This window comes from Mesoplodon mirus, assembly GCF_964341445.2.
Source record: "Mesoplodon mirus genome assembly, chromosome: 2".
Taxonomy (NCBI): Eukaryota; Metazoa; Chordata; class Mammalia; order Artiodactyla; family Ziphiidae; genus Mesoplodon; species Mesoplodon mirus.
Genome location: NC_138977.1, coordinates 150,823,348 through 150,849,506, shown reverse-complemented (window position 1 = coordinate 150,849,506; position 26,159 = coordinate 150,823,348). Strand labels below are relative to the sequence as shown.

The window sequence follows — 26,159 nt, the reverse complement described above, 5'->3', positions numbered from 1 at the left end:
CTCAGTGCCCTAGTGAAAAGAAATCAGTGGTTTGCACTGCAGAGTAATAATAGCTATACATATATGGCTGCTGTGTAAGAAAAGAAATCTTTTAGAAGTTGTTAAGGAAGCATACTTGAAGCAGGTTAATTTGTTCATTAGATATTTACTGAGCTTACTGTATGTGCCAAGCACTATTCCAGCAACTGGGATGCAACATTAAGTAAAACAGAGAAAACACTTTGCTCTTTTGTCACTTACATTGTTGTGGGAATCAAGTGTCCTCAACAGACCTTTGTACCTGTTATTCTGGTGACCATGTTAGGAGCGTTGCTTACAGGATGATGGCTGAAGTACCAGAGTGGGTGATCCACTTCTTACTTATGTGGACTTGTTATTCCATGTTTTACACCAGCCCCCAACTTCGGTGGGTCCTGAGATGTGGAAGCAAGGATTTCGGGAATCAATGGAAAGAAGATTTGAGCTGAGAAATCCAGCATATACTTACTCTCAAAGGGAGAGCAAACAATTTGCTACAGGCCAATCAAACACAGTCACCTCCAGTCCCCAGATTTAGGGATGGAAATTGGAGAATAGTATCTGGAGATACAATGACTGATTAACTTGGGATATATTTTAGCTTTTTTTGTTTCTTTGTTTTGTTAAATGGTAACAGCTAAAGTACATGCAATGCCTCATGATCTACAATCTTCTTTCACCTAACTTATCCATTTGGAACCTAACAGAACCCTTTAGATAAATGGGACATGTAATGTTAACCTGGATGTATGCATGAGGACAGGTAGATGAACTAGTAGATGGAGGTTAGAGTCTTTATTCTACTCCTAGCTTTTAACCAGAGACCAATATATATGCTTTTGCGGGGTAACCCAAATGGTAAAAAAAAAACCCTGATGGGTGTTGACTGAAAAAAAAATGCACAACCTAAAAGTTGAGAATTATTTTTTATTCAGTAGACATAATGAGGACTTAAGCCTGGGAGGCAGCCTCTCAGCTCAGAGGGACTGTTCCAAAGAGGTGAGGGAGGAGCCAGGATATATAGGAGTTTTTGCAAAAAAACCAGGTAGTCTGAACATCAAAAGATTATTGTTAAAGGAAAACCAGACATCTCAAGTTAAAGAATTTAGCACTTTGCTATGTATGGGAAGATGCAAGAGTCTGGGCTTATTGAAATCATTCCTTTGATATGCACCTTGACTATCTAGGGCCAGTATCCTGTTTTTTTCCAATCTGGATCCCCTCAGGGTACACAATCAAGGGCAGCTGCAGTGGCTGATATCTTGATGGCTGCAACATCCTTTGTTTACTGATATGGCAGGTGACTTTCTTCATCCACATGGGAGAGAAAAAGAGCTTTGTTTTAAAGCAGTCTGATGGGAGGGAGGCAGATTTTCTAGGTGAGCCTGATGCCATGGGAATGATTCTGCTCAACTCTGTGTAGACAAATGCTACTTTAATTTATGTGTAGATGTATCTCCAAGCTGTGTTTTTCTGAAAGCAGGTAAAAACCAACACTATGACTAGAGGTAACCCTAGAGATCTAGTTCTTCTCATATTTTAATAAGAAAACTGAGACACAAAGAGGTCATCAGTTTCCCGAGTTAAAAATTCTTACTTAAGAGTATAACAGAAACTCATAAATAACTTTAATAGGGCAATTTACATTATAATATTGATGAAAATGAAATCTGTAGACACAAGCATATGATAAAAACATGTGCTCTTACTGATTCATTGATCCTTCTTAGCCATAATATTTACCTACCATATTTCCTTCTATTTGTGGTGGTGTTTTATATTTATTGTAGCTAATTGATTCTGGGGATAAAAATAAGCCCTGGTGCCTCAAAGACTCAGCAGTCTTGTACGGTATGTTCTCATTATAGTCTCATAAAATAAGTCTTAGATTATCAGATGTTAAGAAGCAACACAGTGGGGCAAATTATTATTATTATTATTTTATTATTATTATTATTTTTTGCGGTACGTGGGCCTCTCGCTGTTGTGGCCTCTCCCGTTGTGGAGCACAGGCTCCGGACGCGCAGGCTCAGCGGCCATGGCTCATAGGCCCAGCCGCTCCGAGGCATGTGGGATCTTCCCGGACCAGGGCACAAACCTGCGTCCCCTGCATCAGCAGACAGACTCTCAACCACTGCACCACCAGGGAAGCCCTTGGTGTATGTTTTTGTCTTGGCATACCTAAGAGTTACATATACATGTTTGAGTCTGTTCCAGAGAGACAGTCCAATTTATCATTTCTAATGCACCCGTGTAAATCAGCATTTCATGTTTTCAAATGATAGGCACTTCAAAAAAGGTGACGGTACCAATTTGGGGGGCAAAATAGACAAAGAAGTAAATGATCCACTGCTTGTTTGTATGAATCTTCTATGCTTATCACAGGACAGAGTACACTTAGAGCATCAGCATTTTCTCTCCCCTACTCCCTCACCCCGCCCCTGGATTGCATGGCTGGTGTGACGGTCATTTTGATGTGTCCACAATAAGAGTTCCCAGTTATTCCATCAAATTCTAATCTAGGTGTTGCTGTAAAGGTGTTTTGTAGATGTGATTAAAGTCCATTATCTGACTTTTAAATAAGGGAGATTATCCTAGAAAATCTGAGTGAGCCTGGTTCAATCAGTTGAAAGGCTTTAAAAACAACTGAGGTTTTCTTGATGAAAAGAAATTCTTCTTGAGGACAGCAGTTTCAGCCTGTGTCTGAGAGTTCCAGCCTGCCTTTCCTGATGGCCTGCCCTATGGATTTCAGACTTGCTTAGCCAGCCCTACAATCGTGTTAGCCAATTCCTTGCAGTGAATCTCTTAATATATACCTCCTACTGATTCTGTTTCTCTGGTTGTATACCTTCTGTATTCTGTGCATTGTTGTGGGTGCTAGGAGCACAGAGGTAAACTAGACAAAGTCCCCAGGTACATGGAGCTTACATTCTACTGGCAATTAAATTCCTGAGCACATCCATACACACAAACACATTTCCATTGGACAGACAGTCATCTTATTGGAGCCTCTTATTCATTTCTAGGTAGGTTTGTATGCTGATGCTTGGACCTGAATGAAACAATGAATACATTAATAAAAACAGAAATTAATCCAGCCAATTTTCTTGTTTTGACTTAATCTCAAAGATATTTTTACAGGTTCCCTCTGACACTGAGGAAAAGACATTCTTCTTCCATGTTTTTGTCACATATTGCAATAAACAGATAGATATAATTCCCTTTACTGGTCGATTCATTGCAACTAATAACAAAAAGAAAAATGATGTGATTCTTTACAAAATTTGAACATTTATAACCTAGCTAGGTCAATAATTCATAAGAGAATTAGCTAAGAACTACTTTGGAGTTTCCTTTACTAATAAAGTGTTGGCAGTACTTGGAATGCAAGTTGTCATGATTAAGTCTCCATTAGTTTAAAAAATTCTTTGTGATATATATGTTGGGTTTTTGATAGTATGATCTATTTTCATGGGGTATTGGTGAGGATTCCACACCCTTTCCAGCTTTCATACACTGCTGGTGGGAATGTAAAAGTTATAGTCTGAAAAAAATATGTCTCTTAAAAAGTTAAATATACACCTACCATACCCAGCCGTTCCACTCCCAAGTATTTACCCAAGGTAAGTGAAAGCATGAATCCGTACAAAGATTAATATGCAAATATTTACAGCAGCCTTATTTGTAATAGCCCCAAACTTGAAACAACCCAAATATCCATCAACTGGCGAATGGGTAAACAAAAAGAGACAAACTATTGATACATACAACAATAGAGATGATCTCAAAATAATTATCTAAAAGAAAAAAGCCAGATATAAGACACATACTGTATTATTCCATTTATGTAAAACCCTTGAAAATGCAAACTAAACCATAATGACAGACAGCAAATCTGTGAGTTTCTGGGGACAAGGTTTGGCATAGGGAGGGACAGACGACAAAGCTGCACAGGGAAACTTTTGGGGGTGATGGATATGTTCATTATATTAAATGTGGTGATGGCTCACATATGTTCTATGTATATACATATGTTAAAACTCATCAGACTGTACACCTTAAATATATGCAGGTTATTTTACATCAATGATACCTCAATAAAACTATATTAAAAAACAGAATGTAGGGCTTCCCTGGTGACGCAGTGGTTGAGAGTCCGCCTGCTGATGCAGGGGACACGGGTTCGTGCCCCGGTCCGGGAAGATCCCACATGCTGTGGAGTGGCTAGGCCCGTGAGCCATGGTCGCTGAGCCTGCACGTCCGGAGCCTGTGCTCCGCAACGGGAGAGGCCACAACAGTGAGAGGCCCGCGTACCACAAAAAACAAAAACAAAAACAAAAAAAAAACCCCCAAAACAGAATGCGTATAATGTTTACACATCAAACATGGACTATGTTATAGAATGCAATAGGAACACCTCCTTTTATTGCACCGTTCACTTATTTGTATCATAATATTTCATTCATTTTAATCCACATAAATTTTAAGGTTCTTTCCTAGTGCTTTTGCACTAGTGTATCTTCACTAATCAAGATTATGATGGAGTTTCTTTTCCTGTAGTAAGAATATGTAAAGGTTTTCAAACTGCAAATACATCCCACTCTGTGGAATCTGACAGAACCAAATCTGTGGGAGCTTCCCTCCCACAATCCCCTCCCCCAGCTTGTACCTCCCCCTTGCCCCCCAGGAAACCACTGATGATACAACGTGCTTAACAAACACACAACAGTGTCAACCAGCTCTTCACCTTGAAACTCTTCAGAGGCTGATGTGATGCCTCCATCATATCTCTTGGATTTTTCACCCTTTGGAACTCATTTCCACTTACACACTTAAGAGTCAACAGAACTCCCCTGTTTTTGAAGAACGTAGCGTTTTGTTCTATTCTCACAGTATACACAAATATTTTGGTCATTATTTTCTAATTGTGGTGTCAGTTTTCACAAAACTTTGGTGCCAATGACTACTTTGTTTAATTATATAGCATGTGGGAAATTGTAACCTATACAAAAGTCAACTTCTGAGCATGTGGTCCTAAATATGATGGTTGTAATTCCTCACATTTTATTCTCAAAAGTTACGGGAATCATAAAAAAAGTCCATTAGTTGAGGTTAATATTTTTATAGAGTCTGGCCCACTGTGAGTTTTTCAAAAATCTCAGATAATCTAGTGGTAATAAATAATTGCCATTTTCAAGGTACATTTAGCCATTTTGCCAAGGGCAAACCGACTCTTTCAAGTAGAAGTCAATTATGTCTGCCTCCTTTTAGGTGCAATTTTCCCCTCACCCACTAGGCCCTTAGGGTATAATTCAGAAGAGGTTTTGTGTCCAAAATGAGTGATGGTGTTTAACAACTGTAATACTTTGTACCATTTGCCAGAAGTGTCCTCTGTCTTTCATTCAATCTCAGTCACATGGCAGCATGTTTTTATTTGCATTTGCCAGGGTTTTCCAGGATGACTTTTAGGTTGAAATGTTAGTGAGTGAGGAAAAAAGTGCTCAGCAAGCCTAGTTTAAAGTCAACACTGGGTGTTTTTTATTTTCATAGTGACTGTTGCATATTTGAAACAGACTTCAGCTTTTCCTGCACTGTGTTATGCAGAACACTAGAAGTTCATAAGCTATTAATAGGTGGTTAGTTAAAAAAAATTGAGTGTCACGTTAAATAAATTTGGGAAACTGTGTTAAATAAAGTTGAACAGATTCCTCTGTTGCAGGATTTCTTGGAACTTTTCATAAATTGCTGTATTCTTAATCTCTAAGATAAGCATGTCGTCCACAGCATTGACTAAACATATTGATCACGGCATCTTTTTTTTTTTTAATTCAAAAATACCCATTTACATCTTGCAAAAATTGAACATACTTCTAAATTATTTTGGAGAAATCTTTCTGTATATGCTCCTTTTGGTATATATTTTAATTGCAAATCGAAATAGGAGAAATCAGAACAATAATTATGAATTTAGCAAGAGTAGCCTTGTCTCTATACTTGTAGAAGGTATATACATATATAAAGTATTGCAAGACATATATTAGACAAAATGCTCTGTATGTGCACATTATGCCTTTTTAAATATTAAAATAAACAATTTCCTGTCATGGATTCTGCCCTCCCATTTTCCTGTGCAATGCGGATAGATGTGAAGAGACCAGTCCTCATGGTTGAAAATATTTTACCCAAATTTTTAACAATAAAATAACGATAAGGAATACAGTTTCAAAAGAGTAACTGTAATGTAATACTCCATATTTGTATGTCACAGTTCACCAAGAAATTTTAAATATATTGTTTAACTTAGTTCTCAAAATCATACTGCAGGGTAGAGAGGCACAGCCTGACCTTCTTTTACACTGAGGAAATGGAGATCAGAGAAGTTAAATGACTTGCTGAAGACCACACAGCCTGATCTAGGCCTGCATCTCAGGAGGGAAAGGGACAAAAATTCCTAAAGGCTATACATAGTTTTGAAGTTTTCAGTTCACTGTTTTGGTTCACCAAAGAACATCTAAAATTTTATACTGCAAAAACAGTAGGAGATTTCTAGCAATATACTAAGTCTCCCCTCTCTCCCATACCCTGCTTCCTCCTCCTTTAAAAAAAACAAAAAAAAAAAGGGCCCATATCCACTGTCAGAATACCAACCATGAAGGGTTTGGCTGTGAATTTTAATTTTATTTGAATCCCTGGAATTCTTTCTGGCTTTTCTTGGCAAACATCACAGGAAAGTTGATTTGGGAGCGTGAAATCTGGAGGGTCTTAGAAATGACTGAGGTCTAGAGACATAAAGGGACTTATTCAATAACATATAAAGGGACTTATTCAATAACATATAATAAAGCTGGGGCAATCGGGAGTAAAGTCTGGATTTCTTAATACACTGTCCAATATTTTTCTCATCATACTACACTGGCCAATGTATTAATGGAGGAAGGTAATCTGATAAGGTGGTTGCAAGTTTTCCAAGAAAAAAATGAAAAGTTGAATATGGTAGCTAAAGACAGAGTTATTATTTGGGTAAACCAGGAAAACTAGATTTGTGCACACAGATTCTGGTGAAAACATGTGGGTGGTTCAGATCCCAGCAAATCGACTCAAAAGTCCAGATGCCTTCACATGGCTCCTTGTTATAGTTTCATGACTGAATGATGTCGATTTTATTATTCTCCTTATCACCCAAACAATCATCACTGTAAAGAAGAACATAAACTGATAATTGTTTGTCACTTTTCCTAATTGTTTACAAAAGACCTGGGAGTAATTTCTACAAAATTTTGAGCTCATGTCTGTGATGCTAAAGATATGAGATGAATGTTGAACGTTTTCTATCATTCCATTGCACTTTCTTGCTTCTTTTCTTTAAAAATAATGTGAACCTTTATAATTGACTGTTAATAAAAATACCTTTATTATACAGAAAAACATAAATGATGAAGCAAAACTACCAAAGAGAAGACTGCAGTCAAATGATTGATATATTCTTGAATATTCTGGGAGTGTGTCAGACTAATAAATATTTAACTAAGGTTTTTCCTTCCCCATCCCACTCGACCCCCCAAAATTAAAGCATTTCAAGTGTCCCTATGTTTCTGATTAGGTGAACATTATTCGAATATTATTTTACCTTTGATTTTAGTGATTGGCCACTCACTCACTGTGAATTTGGTCCTGCCCTGGATCCTGAGACACCACTGAGTCAAATCCACTTACAGTTCTGGTTATTCCTGTCAGTCTTACAAGGATTCCCTTCCGCCACCAGGGAAGCCCCTGAAAATCTCTTTAATCCATTCCTTGAGCTCCATATTGCAGATCTTTGTTTTTTCCTACCTTGAAGTTTGAAATATTCTCCTATTTTCTAATTTCTGGGCTAGCCCCTTTCTGGGGCACTTTGGACCTTCTCTGTTTGTAACACTTCGATATCTGTAAAGTCTAAGCCCTTGTGATTGGGCTCTTGTCCACCTTTTCAGCCTCATCTCCTCCCACTCCCTCTAAGATTCTGACAGGAAGGGCTTCCCTGGTGGCGCAGTGGTTGAGAGTCCGCCTGCCGATGCAGGGGACACGGGTTCGTGCCCCGGTCTGGGAGGATCCCATATGCCGCGGAGCAGCTGGGCCCGTGAGCCATGGCCGCTGAGCCTGCACGTCCGGAGCCTGTGCAAAAGAAATTCTGACAGATTTGCTCTGAGAAACTATTTACAGTTCATCAAGTCACCTCTTTCTCTCAGGTGTCTGTGGCACTGTACAGATTCTTCCATCCATCTAAAGTGCCTTTAGTCTCGTTGTCTATTGGGAGACACCTATGTATCCTTCAGGTGACACTCCTCTGTGCGGTAATCTCCATGGTCCCATTCCCATAGTGTGTTTTTCCAGAGTTTTTTTTTTTTTTTCTTTTTTTTTATGGCAGGCATCACATATTTCAGTGGTTCTAGTAACTTGAATGTTTTATTATTGGAGTTTGAACTCTTTGAGCATGGAAATCTTATTTTGCAATTCTTTGTACCCCCAATTACAACAGCAACAGAAAAGACAAAATACTTTAGAATAAATAAAACAAGAAATGTGTGAGCTTTTATGAAAAAAAGTTATAGCTATTCCTGAGGTCTCAAAAACAAATATGAACAAATGGAAAGGCATACCATGTTTTCACATAGGAAAATTCAATATCATATACATTTTTCCTAAGTTAATCTATACATTTAACATGACCCCCAAAATAATATTACTGATTTTTTTTGAGCTAGACAAACTGAATCTAAAATTCAAATGAAAAAATAAAATAATCTAAATTGACTAAAAGAAATTGACTAAAAGATTCTGGAAAAGGAGAATAATACATGGGAAGAGAGCTAGCCTGGATATTTAAAATATTTTAAAATATTATATTAAATATTTAAAATGTTAAGTATTTAAAAATATTATAAAACCATGAAACATAGAACATAGTATTGGAATATGAAAAGAGACAAATCAATGAAACCAAATGGAAGGTCAAGAAATAGATTGGGATACATATAAAGATTGAATATATGATTAAGGTGGCATCTCAAATCTGTGGGAACCACTGATCAGGTATGAAAAAATAATCACGTGATGCCACAATAAATGGCAATGAATTAAAGATTTAAATATGAAGAATGGAAGCATAAAGTAAATATTTCAATAAGCCATAGGAGAATATTTTAATAAAATTGGAGTAGGGAAAATATTTCTAAGTATAACATAAAAATAATGTCTTAAGAAAGAAAAATGACAAGTTCAACTACATATAAATAAAGAATTTCTGCATGCAGAGATCACTATAAGTCAGTTCAAGAAAATATCTCTAAATCAGGGAAACATATTTGCAACATGTATCAGGACATAGGACTTGTTTAGCTAATATATAAAGGGCCCTCACGTATGAATAAGAAAAAGTCCAATGAACTAATACAAATAGGTAAAAGACAGGAGATAGTTAACAGAAAAGGAAATAAGTGTCTCTTCAACATATGCATAGAGGCATGACTTCACTCACAAGAGTAGTACACATTGAAGCTCATTGGATTATCATATATCATCTTTCTGATTAGCAATAATGAAAAAATTCTGACGATAATTTGTGTTAGAAAATGTGGGAAAACAATTTTTCTTATAGGGTTTTGGTAAGAGTATAAGTGGATACAACTTTAATAGAGGGCAATTTGGCAACATCTATCAACATTACAAATAAATATACACTTTGATCCAGTAATTCTACGTGTAGGGATTTAATTCACAGAAATATTTAAAACTGTGTTAATGTACTTCCTATATTAAAAAATAAATAAAAATTTAAATTAAAATTAAATGAATTTTGTTTTTAAAAACCTTTATTTCACCATCTTTTAGTTCAGCATTGTCTTTTTCTTTCCCCCTTTCTCCACCCCCTGCTGGGGCAATGTGTCTCCCTATATTTTGCTTCAAACATATAAAACTTTGTCATGGATCCACCATGACTCTGACAAATACATTTCCACAGAAACTCATAATTTTAAAATTGCTAACAGTTAGAAAATTTAAAGGAAGGAAAAGAGTTACTCTTCTTATCTTCTACTTTGAAGCTGAAATGCTAACATTTTATTTAGCCTGAGAAAGTAAGTGGTCTAAAAATATATATAGATACACTATACATTGGCATATACCATCCATTGCTTTTCCAAAATACCTACTTTTAAAGTCAGTTATATCTTTTAGGGTACATGCTTTGATCGAATGTTGGTTACTTATTTCAACTTATAAGAAAAATGGAAAAATATATAATACATGAAATTACCTGAGTTTAGTGTTTTGTGGAGCAGTTGGTTATAAATATTTTGACCTTGGTCTTGGCCTCTGGGGAACAAAGTAAGCTTTAAGCTTTTCAGAATGGAGTTCTCACACATATGGCTACCTGCTGTGCTGTCCTACAGAAGCAGGTGGCTAAGTCTGACCCTGGCCCCAGAACCCCTGATTTATCCTTACCTGACAACTACGCTCAGAAACTGTGAAGAATCAATAGTTCCATTACAGGTCCCCCAAAGTGCCATCTGCCAAAGTGGGTAGATGTATTTTTCCCATGTACTTTATTGAGAGTGTTTTATTCTCCCCATCCCAGGAGAAAACTATTACTCAAAGAAGAGAAAGAGCTCTGAAAGACTTTGATGTAAGAAAATGTTATTTAGCATCACATCACGTTTAACTAATTAATGATTTGGATTGCTAAACAGAGAACATGCATACTGAATTTGTTAATGATGAGGAAGTTTGCACCTGGAAGTACAGCATTAAGATTTAAAAACAGAAGCAAAAAAGATGGAAGTGAATAAAAAGGCAATGTTATACAAACATAAGCATAGCTAAAATGAAAACAAGTATTGGAGTGGATTGTACACTAAATGTGAAACAATACTGTCATATGGTAGTAATATGGCATGAAAATGCAGCATACAGGAATTATAGAGTGCTGTTTCTCCACACTGTGTAAATCCAAGCTAGTGGGCTTCAGGATTCCAATTCAGCTACTCTAAAATCTTTCAGTGTTAAGAACAGCAAACATTTTCTTCCTTGGAGCCACCATCATGTACAGTTTTAATTCTTACATTTTATAGTAGCTTTTACCCTGGTAATATTGTATCTGCACCATTCACTTCTTAAGCTTTTTTCTTTCTTTCTTTTTTTTTTCTGAAAAGAATTTTCTTTTTTTCCTTGTGAACTAAATTTTAATGGAAATAAACTCAGGCTGTAATTTCAGGATTTCTCATTTGTACAGGACTGTAAACACGTATAAAGCCTTGTGTGCTACACTTTATTGGCTTTTAAAGGCAGTTAAATGTAGGTTTTTGTCCATATGTCTTGTTTTGGTAGTTAGAGCAAAACCTCACATGATTACCATCTGTTTTTGCAAGTGTAGCCTTAAAATTTAGTTCTGATATGCCAATGGGAATGTTATTTTAGCTTTAGTCAAGACTGATGTTTTTAGACAGGAAATTTAATTCTCATACCAGAAAGAGTATTTGTGACCTCTGATTATAAGCCAGTTTTAGGCTAAAAGTTTGAAAATCATTTACAAAAAATAGAACGGGCAATAAAAAAGTTTACTTTAATTCATGCTTATTATGTAGTTGGGGGGCCCTGAAATAAGCCTTTGGTATTTGGTGTTTTAATGTGAATTAAGGAATGAGGTCCACTGTAGAAAAGTAAAACATAAGTGTATCCAAATACTATTTGGAGAACACTGGGGAGAAAATTATTGAATCAAATGGTGATTTTTCATTTTGTATCATTAGTGGGATAATTTTATTATCTAATATCCCAGATACTCCATTACTTAAAGTAAGCACCATGCCTGCTAGCCATTGGCAGGTGTGGCTCTGGGGTTCTGTATTCCATGTCTGGCTGGTGAATAGGAGCAGTGCCATCCAGCTGCCCCCCCCAGACCTAGCCTGTTCATTAGGGAAAAGGGCTCAGTGACCAGAGCTAACAATGACAAGCTCAGGAATAAAGCAGAAGACTTGCAGCTGCTGGTCTTCAGCTGCCTCACCACTTAAGGAGCCTCAGAGAAAGAATTCAATGTTCTAAACAGCATGTTTTAAATACAACACAACACACCTGCCCACAGTAGTCTACAAGGAGGGCTGTCGGGAACTTATTCCTCCACTAGGCCTGAACTAAAGATTTTTAATTATAAACAAGCATACATGCATATAAAGGCGAACTCTGTTCTGGTGAGTGGCTTTGTTTTGTTTTGCTTTTTGAGCTGTTATTAAATTAGAGCAAGAAATAAGTGGGATGGGTGTGGTGTCCAGTGATTCCTCAAAATGATGGCAAATCCATGCTGTTCTTTGGTTTAAATGTATTCTGGAAACTACAGGGTCCAAAAATTCTGAAACTTTTAAATATACATGAATTATTTTAAAGTTTTATGTGTTTAGGATGTATTTCTTCATTGTCCAGATATCTTTTCATTTAATTAATTAATTAATTAATTAATTATTTTGCAGTACGCGGGCCTCCCACCGCCGCGGCCCCTCCCGTTGCGGAGCACAAGCTCCGGGCGCGCAGGACCAGCGGCCATGGCTCACGGGCCCAGCCACTCCGCGGCATGCGGGACCCTCCAGAACCGGGGCACGAACCCGCGTCCCCTGCATTGGCAGGCGGACCCCCAACCACTGTGCCACCAGGGAAACCCCAGATACCTTTTTAGTTGAAGTACCTCTAACTTCAAAGCAATGGGCCCAGGTGTTAATCTGAAAAAGGTGCAATAAGTACAAAACAGAGTGTGTTAAAAAGTCTGCAAACACCAGGGTATTTAGAGGTTGTTCACCTGAAAACATGTTTGGAAGTTGAACAAAAGCATATTGAGAATGTTTTGTGTAACTGTAGCTATAATATAATGTAACTTTTCTGTTTCCAGACCCTCTGCAGTTCTAGAGCCTGCATGTGGCTGGGTCAGAGGACACGGTGCTTTCTCTAGCTCAGTGTTGGGCGGCTTCTCAGGATAAAAAGGATCTTGGGAATGGATTTGGAAATTTTAACATTTGGTTGTATGTGCCCTTTGTAAACTAATCCATAGTAACTCAGCATGATAAGTCAATTTTGGAAATGCCTCATTGTGGATTTAAAAAATGTTTTACCTTTATGAAGTAGGTTTGTGTCTCTAATTCTCAGCCTCTCTTCATAAACAGGCCTAAAGTTTTTGATAGGTTCCATGTTTTTCAAGGCCTCGTTGTTGGGAGAGATCACACACACACACACACCTGTTATGCTTGCGGTATGGCAATGCTTTGGCCTGAGAATTAGGCAGGAGAGCAAATAATATAATAATCCACACATGGTGAAGAACTGAAAATTCAAAAGAATTGAAGAAAATATGGAACCTCTAGAGAGGCTTAGTTTTATCTTTCATTTTTATTTTGCCTGGTTTCTCATTTTGGTGGAACTGCACTGTGTGATCCTGACTTGAAGAAATTCTTGATAGCTTGTGTACTTTTTGTAATAATAAGTGCTTTCAGAGAAGTGTTTTGTGTATGTGAATCAATTTAAGCACTTGATATACTATCCACTTAAAAGTTGTTCCCACTGTTACAAAAGCAATACTTTTTTCACAGAAAATTTGAAACATAAAGATAAGCCCCAAAGGGAAAAAAAATACCCCTACTTGCACTAAATTGTTAATATTGGGTAATTTTTTCCATTTTTAATGCACATATATTTACAAAAACTCATTTGTTCACTCATTCATTCATTCAGCAAATATATACTGAGCACAGACTAGTTGCCTGACATTGTGTGAGATGTGGGGACACTGCAGTGAGCAAGGCAAATGAGGTCCCTGCCCTTCTGGAGCTAGTGGGGGGAGAAAGTCATTAGATGTGCAAATGAAGAAACAAAGGAGATCACCAGTGGTTGTAATAAGTGCTGTGAAGGAAATAAACAGCATACATGATGAAGAGTAACTACATGGGTTCTCTTCAGACTTGGCAGATGGGAACCAGCCCTAGGAGGAGATTTATCAAGTCCAGACCTGAAGGATGAGAAGAAACAAGTCATGTAAAAGTCAGGGAGAGAGTATTTCAGGCAGAGAGAACGTGGGGTATATCACAGTCCACAAGATTTTATATAGGCAGAATTTTTTTAACTTTTGGAATGTAATATATTTAAATTCATATATTAGGAAACATTTTCAGCAGTGTCTAGGGTAGCACCCTGTAATCAAACACATGAATATTTCTGTAGTGAAGCATAAGAATAATCATGCTGTGTGAGATAAATAAAGCCTCTGAATAGTCTCACTTCCAGTTAAGTTTTGGTGTCAGATGAGTTCTGGTCAGATCAGGTTTTTCTGCCAATTAGGTTATATATAAGTGTTTGATTTTTTATAGATTTTAGGTTTCAAGATGATAGGTAAGGGGGGAGCAGGATTTCATGATACAAAACACCATAATTAATTTAGTTAATGCCATATTTTTATATATTTAGACTGTTTCCCCTTAAGTTATTTGTTATTTTCGACTGCTGGAATGAACGTTCTTCTAACCATGCGTATGTACACAGTAATGATTTTCTTATGATACACTGAATTGTTATATAGGGATGTGCAACATGGTTTTGATGCAGATTTTTTATATAGAGTTGATATTTTTAAATAATTTATCAAAATTGGAGACTTCTCAAAAGGGCTTTCTAATTCTGTAGCTTAGCTGAGAGTAATTATTTTCAGAATATCATATCCATGGCTCAAATTTAATAACTTTCAAAGGCAATGACAACAACAAAAAAAGCATTGGTTATTGCTTCTGGTTATTTTTACCTTAATTCCTTCTCACCACGCTCCATTTGTAACAGAAACTGCATAGAGAGAGAGATTGGATTATTAACCACAGAATGTAGCCATTCAGGGGAAGGCAAGAATGTAATTAAGTTTCTTTTCCATATCAAAACAGAATGATTCAGGATCTGGGTTTATAGAAAAGCATCCTTTATTTAGTTATAGAACCATGGGTCATGTTTGTATATTTCTGGGCTGTTGTTGTCTTTTCTGAGCCTTCATAGATCTGATCCTGCATCTGACCATCCTGATTAAGATCAGCCTGGGGATGACTCCAGAATTTAGTCTTCAAATCTTACCCTGCTCAGAATGTGACAGATCCTTTCCTTCAGAGCAGTAACTCAGTCAGTCCCTTGTATCAGCTCTGCTTAAGCATGTGTGATATCAAGGCCACATTTCTGCTGTGCACCCTCATAATTAACCATACCCTCACTCTCAATAGTGCCTGTGGATTTTCAAGTGTGATACCAGTTCTGATGAAAGCTTTAGAATTAAAATGTCAAATTACTGCTGTTGGTTGCAAACATGAAATTTTATTGTTATCTCTGTTAATTCAGTATGAAATATACTATTTGTCTGGGAAACATGTAAACTTTAGCTACTATAATATGAAATTCAAGGATTCTGCTATTATTTACATATACTCCACGGGCCAAATGAAATGTCTTCAATTTTTAGCCATGTAGAATACACATTTATATATGTTTATTGTATACATATAAGATGTGTTCAAGGCTCTGGTATATTATTTATTAACTTGCTATTCTATTGGATCTCACAGGCCTCTCATCCATAAATGTCTGTCACTGAGTTCTGTATATTTTAGAAACTGGAATGTCAACATTATTCTTCTTGGAATAAATGAAGGGACTCTGTGGGTGTGAGTTGTGGCTGGTTGCTAAGAATATCTAATCAGGTTGCATTGCTATAGCAACAGTGTTGCTAGGACTTTAAAGTTTCCCTGCAATCAGTTGGAATTCATAAGTGAAAGACATTGTTTATCTCATTGGTATTTTAAAGTGATCCTAGCTAGCATAAGGCAGGAACTCCATACTTTGGAAAGGAACTGATATCCCCAATGAATTGCACTCTAGTTTATGATTAGTCCAGCATATATAATCTTTAGTACCAGGGTGGTAATTTAGCAGCCTGTTTTTTGGAGTGTTTTGATTTCACAGATACTGCCTAATTCAAGGTCATTTCCACCTGACTCTTCCAAGGGCCCACAAAGGAGTCAGGCCATCAATCATCACACATTGATGATATGAAAGCAAAAATATTATTTCATATTTCTGTCATGCATCAGAATGCTTGAGAACTCCAAAAATTATATTAGTATTTGTATTTCTCTTTTCCAAGATGAAAATAACTTTTTAGTTATAGTTATTACACGTTTCTTTTCTAAAATGCAGACAGTTTAGCAAGCATAAAGCACATAGTTAAAAATCTCTTAGAGCTAACTGCTTTGTACATCTTGTGGTAAAAATCACGTATATCTATAGCTGCTAAATGAAGAGATGTACAATGTATTTGTTTCCTCGGCAGTGTGTGTGTGTGTGTGTGTGTGTGTGTTTTGCGGTACGCGGGCCTCTCACTGTTGTGGCCTCTCCCGTTGTGGAGAACAGGCTCCGGACGCGCAGGCTCAGCGGCCATGGCTCACGGGCCCAGCTGCTCCATGGCATGTGGGATCTTCCCGGACTGGGATACGAACCCATGTCCTGTGCATCGGCAGGTGGACTCTCAAACACTGCGCCACCAGGGAAGCCCAGCAGTGTGTTTTTTGAAGGTACCTTTACATTGAATTTTTAACCTGCTTTAACACTGTCTTCATGTTTGTTCTATTGTGGTTTTGACACCGTTCTTTCCTCCACAGGCACACTGAAACGTTGAAATGGTCAGGGGTTAGTCATAAAGTTGAAATCCTCCATGTTTACTAAATATCTGCTTTGTCCTGTTCCAAGAGGTATTCAAAATATTTGGTTTAAGGATTTGGTTAATCACCATCTTAACAGAACATAAAGCCAGCATTTTTTCTTATTTTCATCACTAAACTTTTGAGTGAGGGAAAGAGAATGTGTAACTGTTTCATTTAAACAGTTAATTAAAATAATTAAAATAAGCACATATTTTAACAGGTTGAGCACTGAAGCCTGGAGAGCTGGCTTTAGGTTGGCTGAGTATGGGTTTGCATCAGACATGAATTATAAGTAGGACTTTCTGTCTACTGTTTGTCATTTCATGGTGACCCATAAATGAGAAATAAAACAGAAGATCTTTGAAGATTTCATAGGATGGCTGGCTAATCAATACTGAGCTGCTTGTGCACCTAAGAGAAAATAATAATAGCTGACATGTTTTGAGAGCTAAGTATGTGCCAGGCACTGTTAATAAGATTTCCATTATTAACACACTTAAGCCTTATGATACCATACAGGGGTTCTATTTCTACTGATAACCCTATGAGTGTTCTATTATTATCCCCATTCTACAGATAAGAACACTGAGGCAGAGTGAATTTGAACAACTTCCCAAGGTTGCATGGTTACTAAGTATCAGAGCCAGAAATCAAACCTGGACTACTTCCAGAGTCATCTTCTAAAACCACTGTGCTTTGCTCTGAGGGACACTGGGTGGTTGTTTTAGGCTAAGCCATTCTATTGGGGATATTCATGGCCCATGATTTGATCTGCAATTTTGCTGGTCCAGAGACTTGTGTTTTTTGTCAGTTCATCCAGGGGTGCACTGTCTTTAGTGGTTTGCTCACAGTAAGTAAATGCATAAACAATATAAACCATTTACAAAGAAAGACACAACTTTTTCTGAAACATGGACTAGTCATCTCCACAGAGCACGTCTCATTTTCTTTGTACAGATCTACTCAGGGAACCAAAGTACAAATCAGAAAGTTCTGGTGAAAATGGAGTTAGAATGACTATTTTTCAAAATAAGTTTTCATTTTCATTGTAGCTGATTTTCTTTAATTCTAGGAATATATTGCTGTCAAGGAAAAAAAAGGTCATCTAAAATCAAAGCACTTTCACATCACAGTATGCTGGATAAAAACTACCCAGTAGGTAATAACTTGCTCTTCTTCATGCATTTAGCTCACCTTCTGTAACAATAAATGAGAATTCACTTCATTTGCTGACCAACTTGAAGAGGTTAAGGCAATATTGCAAAGTGGTTTAGGACCATGGCTTTTGCAGGCCAGCAGACAGGGTTCAATCATGACTTTGCCACTTAATAGGTATGTGCTTTGGGGGAAGCTACTTCTCTCTTTTTTTTTTTTTTGACATTTTAATTAATTAATTAATTTTTTACTGAAGTATAGTTGATTTACAATATTGTGTTAATTTCTGCTGTACAGCAAAGTGATTCAGATATATATATATATTATATATACACATTCTTTTTTTCATATTCTTTTCCATTATGGTTTATCACAGGATATTGAATATAGTTTTCTGTGCTAAATACAGTAGGACCTTGTTGTTTATGCATTCCATATATAATAGCTTACATCTGCTAACTCCAACCTCCTCCCTCCCCCACTCCCCCCTCCTCCTCGGTAACTACAAGTCTGTTCTCTACATCTGTGTGTCTGTTTCTGTTTCATAGATAGGTTCATTTATATCATATTTTAGATTCCACATAGAAGTGATTTCATATGGTATTTTGTCTTTCTCTTTCTGACTTACTTCACTTAGTATGATAATCTCTAGTTGTATCCATGTTGCTTCAAATGGCATTATTTTGTTTTTTTTCTGACTTAGCAGTATTCCATTATATATATGTACGACATCTTCTTTATCCATTCATCTGTTGATGGACATTTAAATTGTCTCCATGACTTGGCTGTTGTGAATAGTGCTGCTATGAACATAGGGGTGCATGTATCTTTTTGAATTAGAGTTTTGTCCAGATATATGCCCAGGAGTGGGATTGCTGGATCATATGATAATTCTATTTTTAGTTTTCTGAGGAACCTCCATACTTTTTTCCAAAGTGGCTGTACCAACGTCCATTCCCACCAACAGTGTAGGAGGGTTCCCTTTCCTCCACATCCCCGTTAGAAGCTACTTCCCTAAGCCTCAGTTTTCTCATCTTTATAAATGGAAATAATAAGGAACTTTCTGCTATAGATTGAATCTGCCCCCCCATTCATATGTTGAAAAGCTAATGCCCAAGGTGATAGTATTAGGAGGTGGGGTGTTTGGGAGGTGATTAGTTCATGAATAGGATTAGTGTCCTTTAAAAGAGACCCCAGAGAGTTCCCTTGCCTCTTGTGCCCTTGAAGGTACAATGAAATGTCGGCAGTCTGCAACTCAAAGAGGGCCCTCACCAGAACCCGACCATGCTTGCCCTCTAATCTTAGACTTCCAACCTCTAGAACTGTGAGAAGTAAATTTCTGTTGTTTATAAGCTATCCAGCCTGTAGTATTTTATTATAACAGCCTGAATGGATTAAGACACTCTCTTAAAGTTACTGTAAAAATTAAATGAGAGGGGCTTCCCTGGTGGCGCAGTGGTTGAGAATCTGCCTGCCAATGCAGGGGACACGGGTTCGAGCCCTGGTCTGGGAGGATCCCACATGCCATGGAGCAACTAGGCCCGTGAGCCACAATTACTGAGTCTGCGCGTCTGGAGCCTGTGCTCTGCAGCAAGAGAGGCCGTGATAGTGAGAGGCCCCACGCACTGCAATGAAGAGTGGCCCCCACTTGCCACAACTAGAGAAGGCCCTCGCATAGAAATGAAGACCCAACACAGCCATAAATAAATAAATAAATAAATAAATAAATAAAATTTAAAAAAAATTAAATGAGAAAGTGTATAAAGCACTTACTACTGTGTCAGTCACATAGTGCTCTTAGTACATGGGAGTCAATGTTCTTCTCATGTGGATTGGATTTAAGAGACATCACTTCTGTAAATAAGTATCATAAAATTTTATCTGTTGTTTATGGAGCAGCTTTAAAGAAATTTTAGAAATAACCCTGGCATCTAAAAGTATGTGACTTCTGGCAAATTCCTAGCCTCTTTCAAGCCTAATTTCCTCCTTTCTTTGAGGAGATACAGTAATACCTAATTTTCAAGGTTGTGATAGAGTTTAAGGATAGGATGAGAATGGACTTAGCTCAGAGCCCTGAATAAATGGTAATGACTATTTCTTTTTAATAGTGTAAGTAATTGAAATTTCAAAGGGTCTTACTTTCGTTATTATATGCACAAACTTTGAGAGCATCTAACCCTAGCCCTGTATGCACTGTTTACTGCATTTTCAATTGTTGAATTAAATGTCATGATTTAATATGTTCATGAGGTCATTCATAATATTATTTTATTTGTTTCTTTTTTTTGCCATCTGAAGTTTTTTTCTCTTTGTTTTACTTCATGAATAGTGAAAAATATATAGGCTGTTGGATCATATTGAATCATGTTCCATTTTCCATGCAAACTATATGGTCTAATGATTATTGTTATGGAGGATGCCAATTCACAAAAGGAATTTGGAAGTATAAAAACCTGACAGATTTTGAATTCCCAATTGTGCATGTATTTTTTTGGTCCATATTTTTTTTACTTTCATGAATTTTTGCTCATTTAATTCCTAGAGAGTTAAAGATAATTCAGCATAGATTTAAAAGGTTATGCTCAAGTTTTGAGGAATAACATCTTGTATATTTGGGGAGACAAGCAAATGATTAATAAGGAGATCATGATATGGTCTTTAAAAGTCAATATTTGCAAAGCACACCCATACAAATTTTTCAGGAAAAAAAAGATATGGAAGGGCTTCTCTGGTGGCGCAGTGGTTGAGAGTCAAGTTTCTGCTCAGCAACTCATAGCTCATGTGTCAAATGGTGATGCAAGACAGTTTTGGGGAAATGGCAACATTGTCGTATTGTTTTGACAACCAGCCTTTTCATTTTCAGACCTCCTATCATCTTTTCTCTGCTCCAAGATGCTCTTCCCTGGGTCTCCCCTTCTTCCCTGGGCTGCCGTCTGGGCCCTGCAAAGGGCTAAATGCTAACGAAGGCATTAACCGATAGTTTGATGCCTCCCTCTGCCTCTTGTGGCCATGACCCATCTCCCCCAGCATAGGGTTTGTGTTTCTTAAAAGGGCTGTTGTCAAGACCCAAAGGAATGAAAAATTATACAATAGGAAGATGGGTCCAAGGTAGCAGTGCAGAAAGGAAGCTGGATTCTGGTTCTGCAGAGCCTACCTATACATTCTGCCGGAGCGGCTGTTGAGAGGTAGTGAGGGCCAGGAGGTGAGAAGAGGCTACCCTGCCGAGTCTCAGTCTCTGAGGGTCAGAGGCATGTGGGTTGTCCCGGATGACCCTACCTCACAGCAACTTGGAGGGCTTGGGAGCCATGTCTCCATACCCCGAGCCTGCCTCTTCTCTTCAGCAGGTGAAGGAGAATTACTATTAGCGTTCCCTACCATCCCCTTCACTTCATTTCTAAGCAAGTATATACTTAGAAAGGTGGCAGACCACTTCTGAAACTGTTGTGGGCACCTATAGTAAATAAGCAGCTCTTAATTTCTAATTTAAAAGTGTTTCAAAAGACTTTGTAGCTGATTTTTGACCTCTGTTTGCTGCTGAATTTTCTTTTGCAAGGGTTTATTTTCCTATTTTGTTTAGCGAAATATTAAACTTATTTCATATTCCTTGAGTACATTGTATAGCTTAAAATTTCCCAAGCACCCATTTCACTTTCAAGAAATGTATTGGGGGTTTGGAAACTCTGACTTGATCAATTTTCTATTCTGTGAATAACTATGCTTGACAATATGAACTCTGCAAAAAATAAAAATAGGAAAAACGAAGGATGAAGCCCAGTGTGCTTCATGTATAGCATAGTAGTCTTTGATCTTTTTTCTTTAAAGAGGAAATTCTGCAAGACTGAAAACTCTACTTTGGCCTATCCAAAAGAGAAAAGCTAAACCAACATTGCAGAAATTAGAACTCTAGCACATTTCCCGAAGATTCTGTAATTTAGTTGATGGACTCTCTCTTCATAAAGTATGCAGCAACTATAAATCTTTTAGAAACTCGTATTATTTGGGTTCCATCCAAACCTCGGATTTGCATATCTCATTAACATGTAGCTTTTCATTGGGACCTTTACTCCTCCAATTGTTTTAAGTGCACTTAAAAATGGGTTTGAAAACTTGGCCAGTGAGATTGAATTTTAGCTGCAGCATGCAGTTTTTATGGAAGCCCCTATTAACTAGACACTGAGCTGGTGGTATATGATGCAATGAGATCCATACCAATTGCTCTGAAAAACTTTTTATCCCTACCTTTATTTCGGTGTCAGATGACCCAGCAGACCTGATCCTCAGTTATAGAAAGCATTCATTTTCTACATAATTGTATGTGGTAGGTTAAGGGCAAAAGGGCCACTGAGGCACTCCCTCTTATGAGAATTTAATGGATACAAAGAAGAAAAGTTCAAAGTCATACCTGTGAAAACAATGGGAATTTATCACAATTTTTGATGACATGTCCCTTGAAAGTAACAAGATGAACTGTTCAGGGTGTTTGATTTTTAAGGAGTGCTTTATTTGTCAGTCATTCTCCAAGTCTGTATGTTCAAACTGACAAGACCAGTATTCTGTTGCCTGAGGTAGCTGGCTGAAATTAATGATATAAAACACAGGCAACTTGACAGGAAGCCATTTTACAAAGCTAGTGGTTGTGACTTGGAGAAAATTTGAAATTAAGTGTATCTTGGGGTAAGGGCCATACTTTGAGGGATAGTAGTCATTGATCATCAATCAAAACACCAGCTTACAATTAAAATGCGTGATTTTGCTTTGGTAGCAAAATTTCTAAGGAACCATTGTGTTAAGAATCAACATCATAGTGGTTGATCACTTTCTCTTAGGAGAAAAGCCTGTGTGAATGGAAGAAAAATTAAATCATTCTTTACTCTTTGACAGCTCACCAGTCCAGAAACTTAGAGTTTAGATACAAAGTCTGAAGGGTGCTTCCTTTAGCACTTGTGGTAAACATGGATGATGTTTTAGGGACATAGCCAGGGCTAACCAAAGCAAAACTAAAGAATATGCCAATTCTATCATCAGCCAGGTTTCCCCTCCTATCATTTCACAGAAGCACAGGAGCCTGAGGCTTGGAGGATGCTTCTCCAGGTTGCCCTTGACCTTGTTTCAGCCACCAGTAGGCAACTGCATGCTTTCAGATCTTTCGGATGGGCTACTTTGTGGGTGGCACCACTCTTTTCATTTTCCCCATTTCCTTGGTAAGCGAATGGACAGAACTGGCTTGTTGATTCCTGCAAGAATATCAATTTCTTGTGTTAATTCTGCAATTCTCTGGGATTCGCTATTATTCTTTTCATCTAAGTAGTCACATAAATCCAAGGTGTAGCTGAATCTCCTAAAATATTGGATTTCTCCTCAAATTAACCAACTGAGGGGAACTAGGGGACTTCCTTATTCTTGAGCATTTATGATAGGATTTCAAAACTTTTAATTTAAGGTAGCAATGAAAGATATGTGTACATATATATAGTTAAAGATACATGTACTTACAGATTCTGTGTATAAGAAAAGGTAGTTAATAACTTACTGCCAGTAGGTTTAAAATTTTTTAAATATCCTAGTTAAAAATGTTTTGTATTTTTCAACAATATTTAGTTGAAAGTTCTCATCAGTTCTCTGTCACTATACTTATAGTGTGAAATAAATACACAGAGAATATTTTACTTTAATCACACTTTTTATTTATTTATTTATTTATTTATTTATTTTAACATCTCTATTAGAGTATAATTGCTTTACAATAGTTTGTCAGTTTCTGCTTTATAACAAAGTGAATCAGTTATACATACACATATGTCCCCATATCTCTTCCCTCTTTCATCTCCCTCCCTCCCACCCTCCCTATTCCACCCCACTAGGTGGTCACAAACCACCAAGCTGATCTCCCTGTGCTATGTGGCTGCTTCCCACTAGCTATCTATTTTACGTTTGGTAGTGTATATATGTCCAGGCCACTCTCTCACTTTGTCCCAGCTTACCCTTCCCCCTCCCTGTATCCTCAAGTCCATTCTCTAGTAGGTCTGCATCTTTATTCCCCTCTTGGCCCTAGGTTCTTCTGACCATTTTCTCTCTTTTTTTTTTTTAGATTCCATATATATGTGTTAGCATACGGTATTTGTTTTTCTCTTTCTGACTTACTTCACTCTGTATGACAGTCTCTAGGTCCATCCACCTCACTACAAATAACTCAGTTTCGTTCCTTTTTATGGCTGAGTAATATTCCACTGTATATATGTGCCACATCTTCTTTATCCATTCATCTGTCAATGGACACTAAGCTTGCTTCCATGTCCTGGCTATTGTAAAAAGAGCTGCAATGAATATTTTGGTACATGACTCTTTTTTTTTTTTTTTTTTTTTTTTTCTGCGTTACACGGGCCTCTCACTGCTGTGACCTCTCCCGTTGCGGAGCACAGGCTCCAGATGCGTAGGCTCAGCGGCCATGGCTCACGGGCCTAGCCGCTCCGCGGCATGTGGGATCCTCCCGGACCGGGGCACGAACCCGTGTCCCCTGCATCAGCAGGCGGACTCTCAACCACTGTGCCACCAGGGAAGCCCCATGACTCTTTTTGAATTATGGTTTTCTCAGGGTATATGCCCAGTAGTGGGATTGCTGGGTCGTATGGTAGTTCTATTTTTATTTTTTTAAGGAACCTCCTTACTGTTCTCCATAGTGGCTGTATCAATTTACATTCCCACCAGCAGTGCAAGAGGGTTTCCTTTTCTCCACACCCTCTCCAGAATTTATTGTTTGTAGATTTTTTGTTAATGGCCATTCTGACTGGTGTGAGATGATATCTCATTGTAGTTTTGATTTGCATTTCTCTAATGATTAATGATGTTGAGCATTCTTTCATGTGTTTGTTGGCAATCTGTATATCTTCTTTGGAGAAATGTCTATTTAGGTCTTCTGCCCATTGTTGGATTGGGTTGTTTGTTTTTTTGTTATTGAGCTGCATGACTGCTTATAAATTGTGGAGATTAATCCTTTGTCAGTTGCTTCATTTGCAAATATTTTCTCCCCTTCTGAGGGTTGTCTTTTCATCTTGTTTATGGTTTCCTTTGCTGTGCAAAAGCTTTTAAGTTTCATTAGGTCCCATTTGTTTATTTTTGTTTTTATTTCCATTTCTCTAGGAGGTGAGTAATAAAGGATCTTGCTGTGATTTATGTCATAGAGTGTTCTGCCTATGTTTTCCTCTAAGGGTTTGATGGGGTCTGGCCTTACATTTAGGTCTTTAATCCATTTTGAGTTTATTTTTGTGTATGGTGTTAAGGAGAGTTCTAATTTCAGTCTTTTACATGTAGCTGTCCAGTTTTCCCAGCACCACTTATTGAAGAGGCTGTCTTTTCTCCACTGTATATTTAATCACACTTCTAAATAAACTTGTGAGCACACTTTTTGTATCTAAAATCTGCCCTAGGTATATAAAAGTCAATTCTCCCAAGCAAAATGTTTTCAGTTAAATGTTTTTATGTGATCTTGTATAGCCTTTGATTTTTTGGACAGAAATAAATCAGAGAAAACAAAACATACAAAATATTGTAGAAAAAACTATAATTGTTTTTGATGATTGAGTAAATAAAACTATTTTTGTTCATATTAGTATATGGATCCTTTCTTTCAAAAATTTTTAATCTTAAATAGAAATTAAAATATGTTTTCCATGAACACAGATTAAACATCATTTGAGCATGAAAAATACCTTCTGTATGTGAGAAAATTATAATGCTATTCAACAAAATTTCAGTACTTCTGAGTCTGGGTTTGGAGCTTTATTGTGTTTTAGGGAGAAAGGTCCCATGTTTCTGTTTTCTTTTTTTTTTTTTTTTGATCTTTGCGGTACGCGGGCCTCTCACTGTTGTGGCCTCTCCCATTGCGGAGCACAGGCTCCGGAGGCGCAGGCTCAGCGGCCATGGCTCATGGGCCTAGCCGCTCCGCGGCACGTGGGATCCTCCCAGACCGGGGCACGAACCCGTGTCCCCTGCATTGGCAGGCGGACTCTCAACCACTGCGCCACCAGGGAAGCCCATGTTTCTGTTTTCTGAAAGAGTTAGATCACTAATTTAAAACCTCAAGTAGCAAAACTATTTTTTATGACCATAAAAATTCAGAAAAATAGTGCATGTATTCCTAAAAGCAACTGAATTTATATTTATGTTGTGGATTTTATTTCTAAACTAAATATAGACTCAGAAGGTATTCTCTATCATCTAATAAATATATAGATACAACTGTATAGGTAA

General features: G+C 37.5%; 1 protein-coding gene across 19 annotated transcripts in view; it reads left to right on the top strand.

The window, feature by feature from the left end:
- Positions 1–26,159, top strand: part of ANK2 (ankyrin 2) — a 710,377-nt gene that overhangs the window by 291,039 nt on the left and 393,179 nt on the right. For 14 of the 19 annotated variants that reach the window (XM_082640883.1, XM_082640899.1, XM_082640886.1 and 11 more), the window contains exon 3: positions 16,468–16,628. The exons of the other annotated variants lie outside the window; for them this stretch is intronic. In XM_082640883.1, the coding sequence (XP_082497009.1) occupies positions 16,494–16,628 (135 nt within the window). In that variant the 5' untranslated portion in view covers positions 16,468–16,493. The remainder of the gene's footprint in view (positions 1–16,467; positions 16,629–26,159) is intronic. 19 annotated transcript variants of the gene reach the window in all.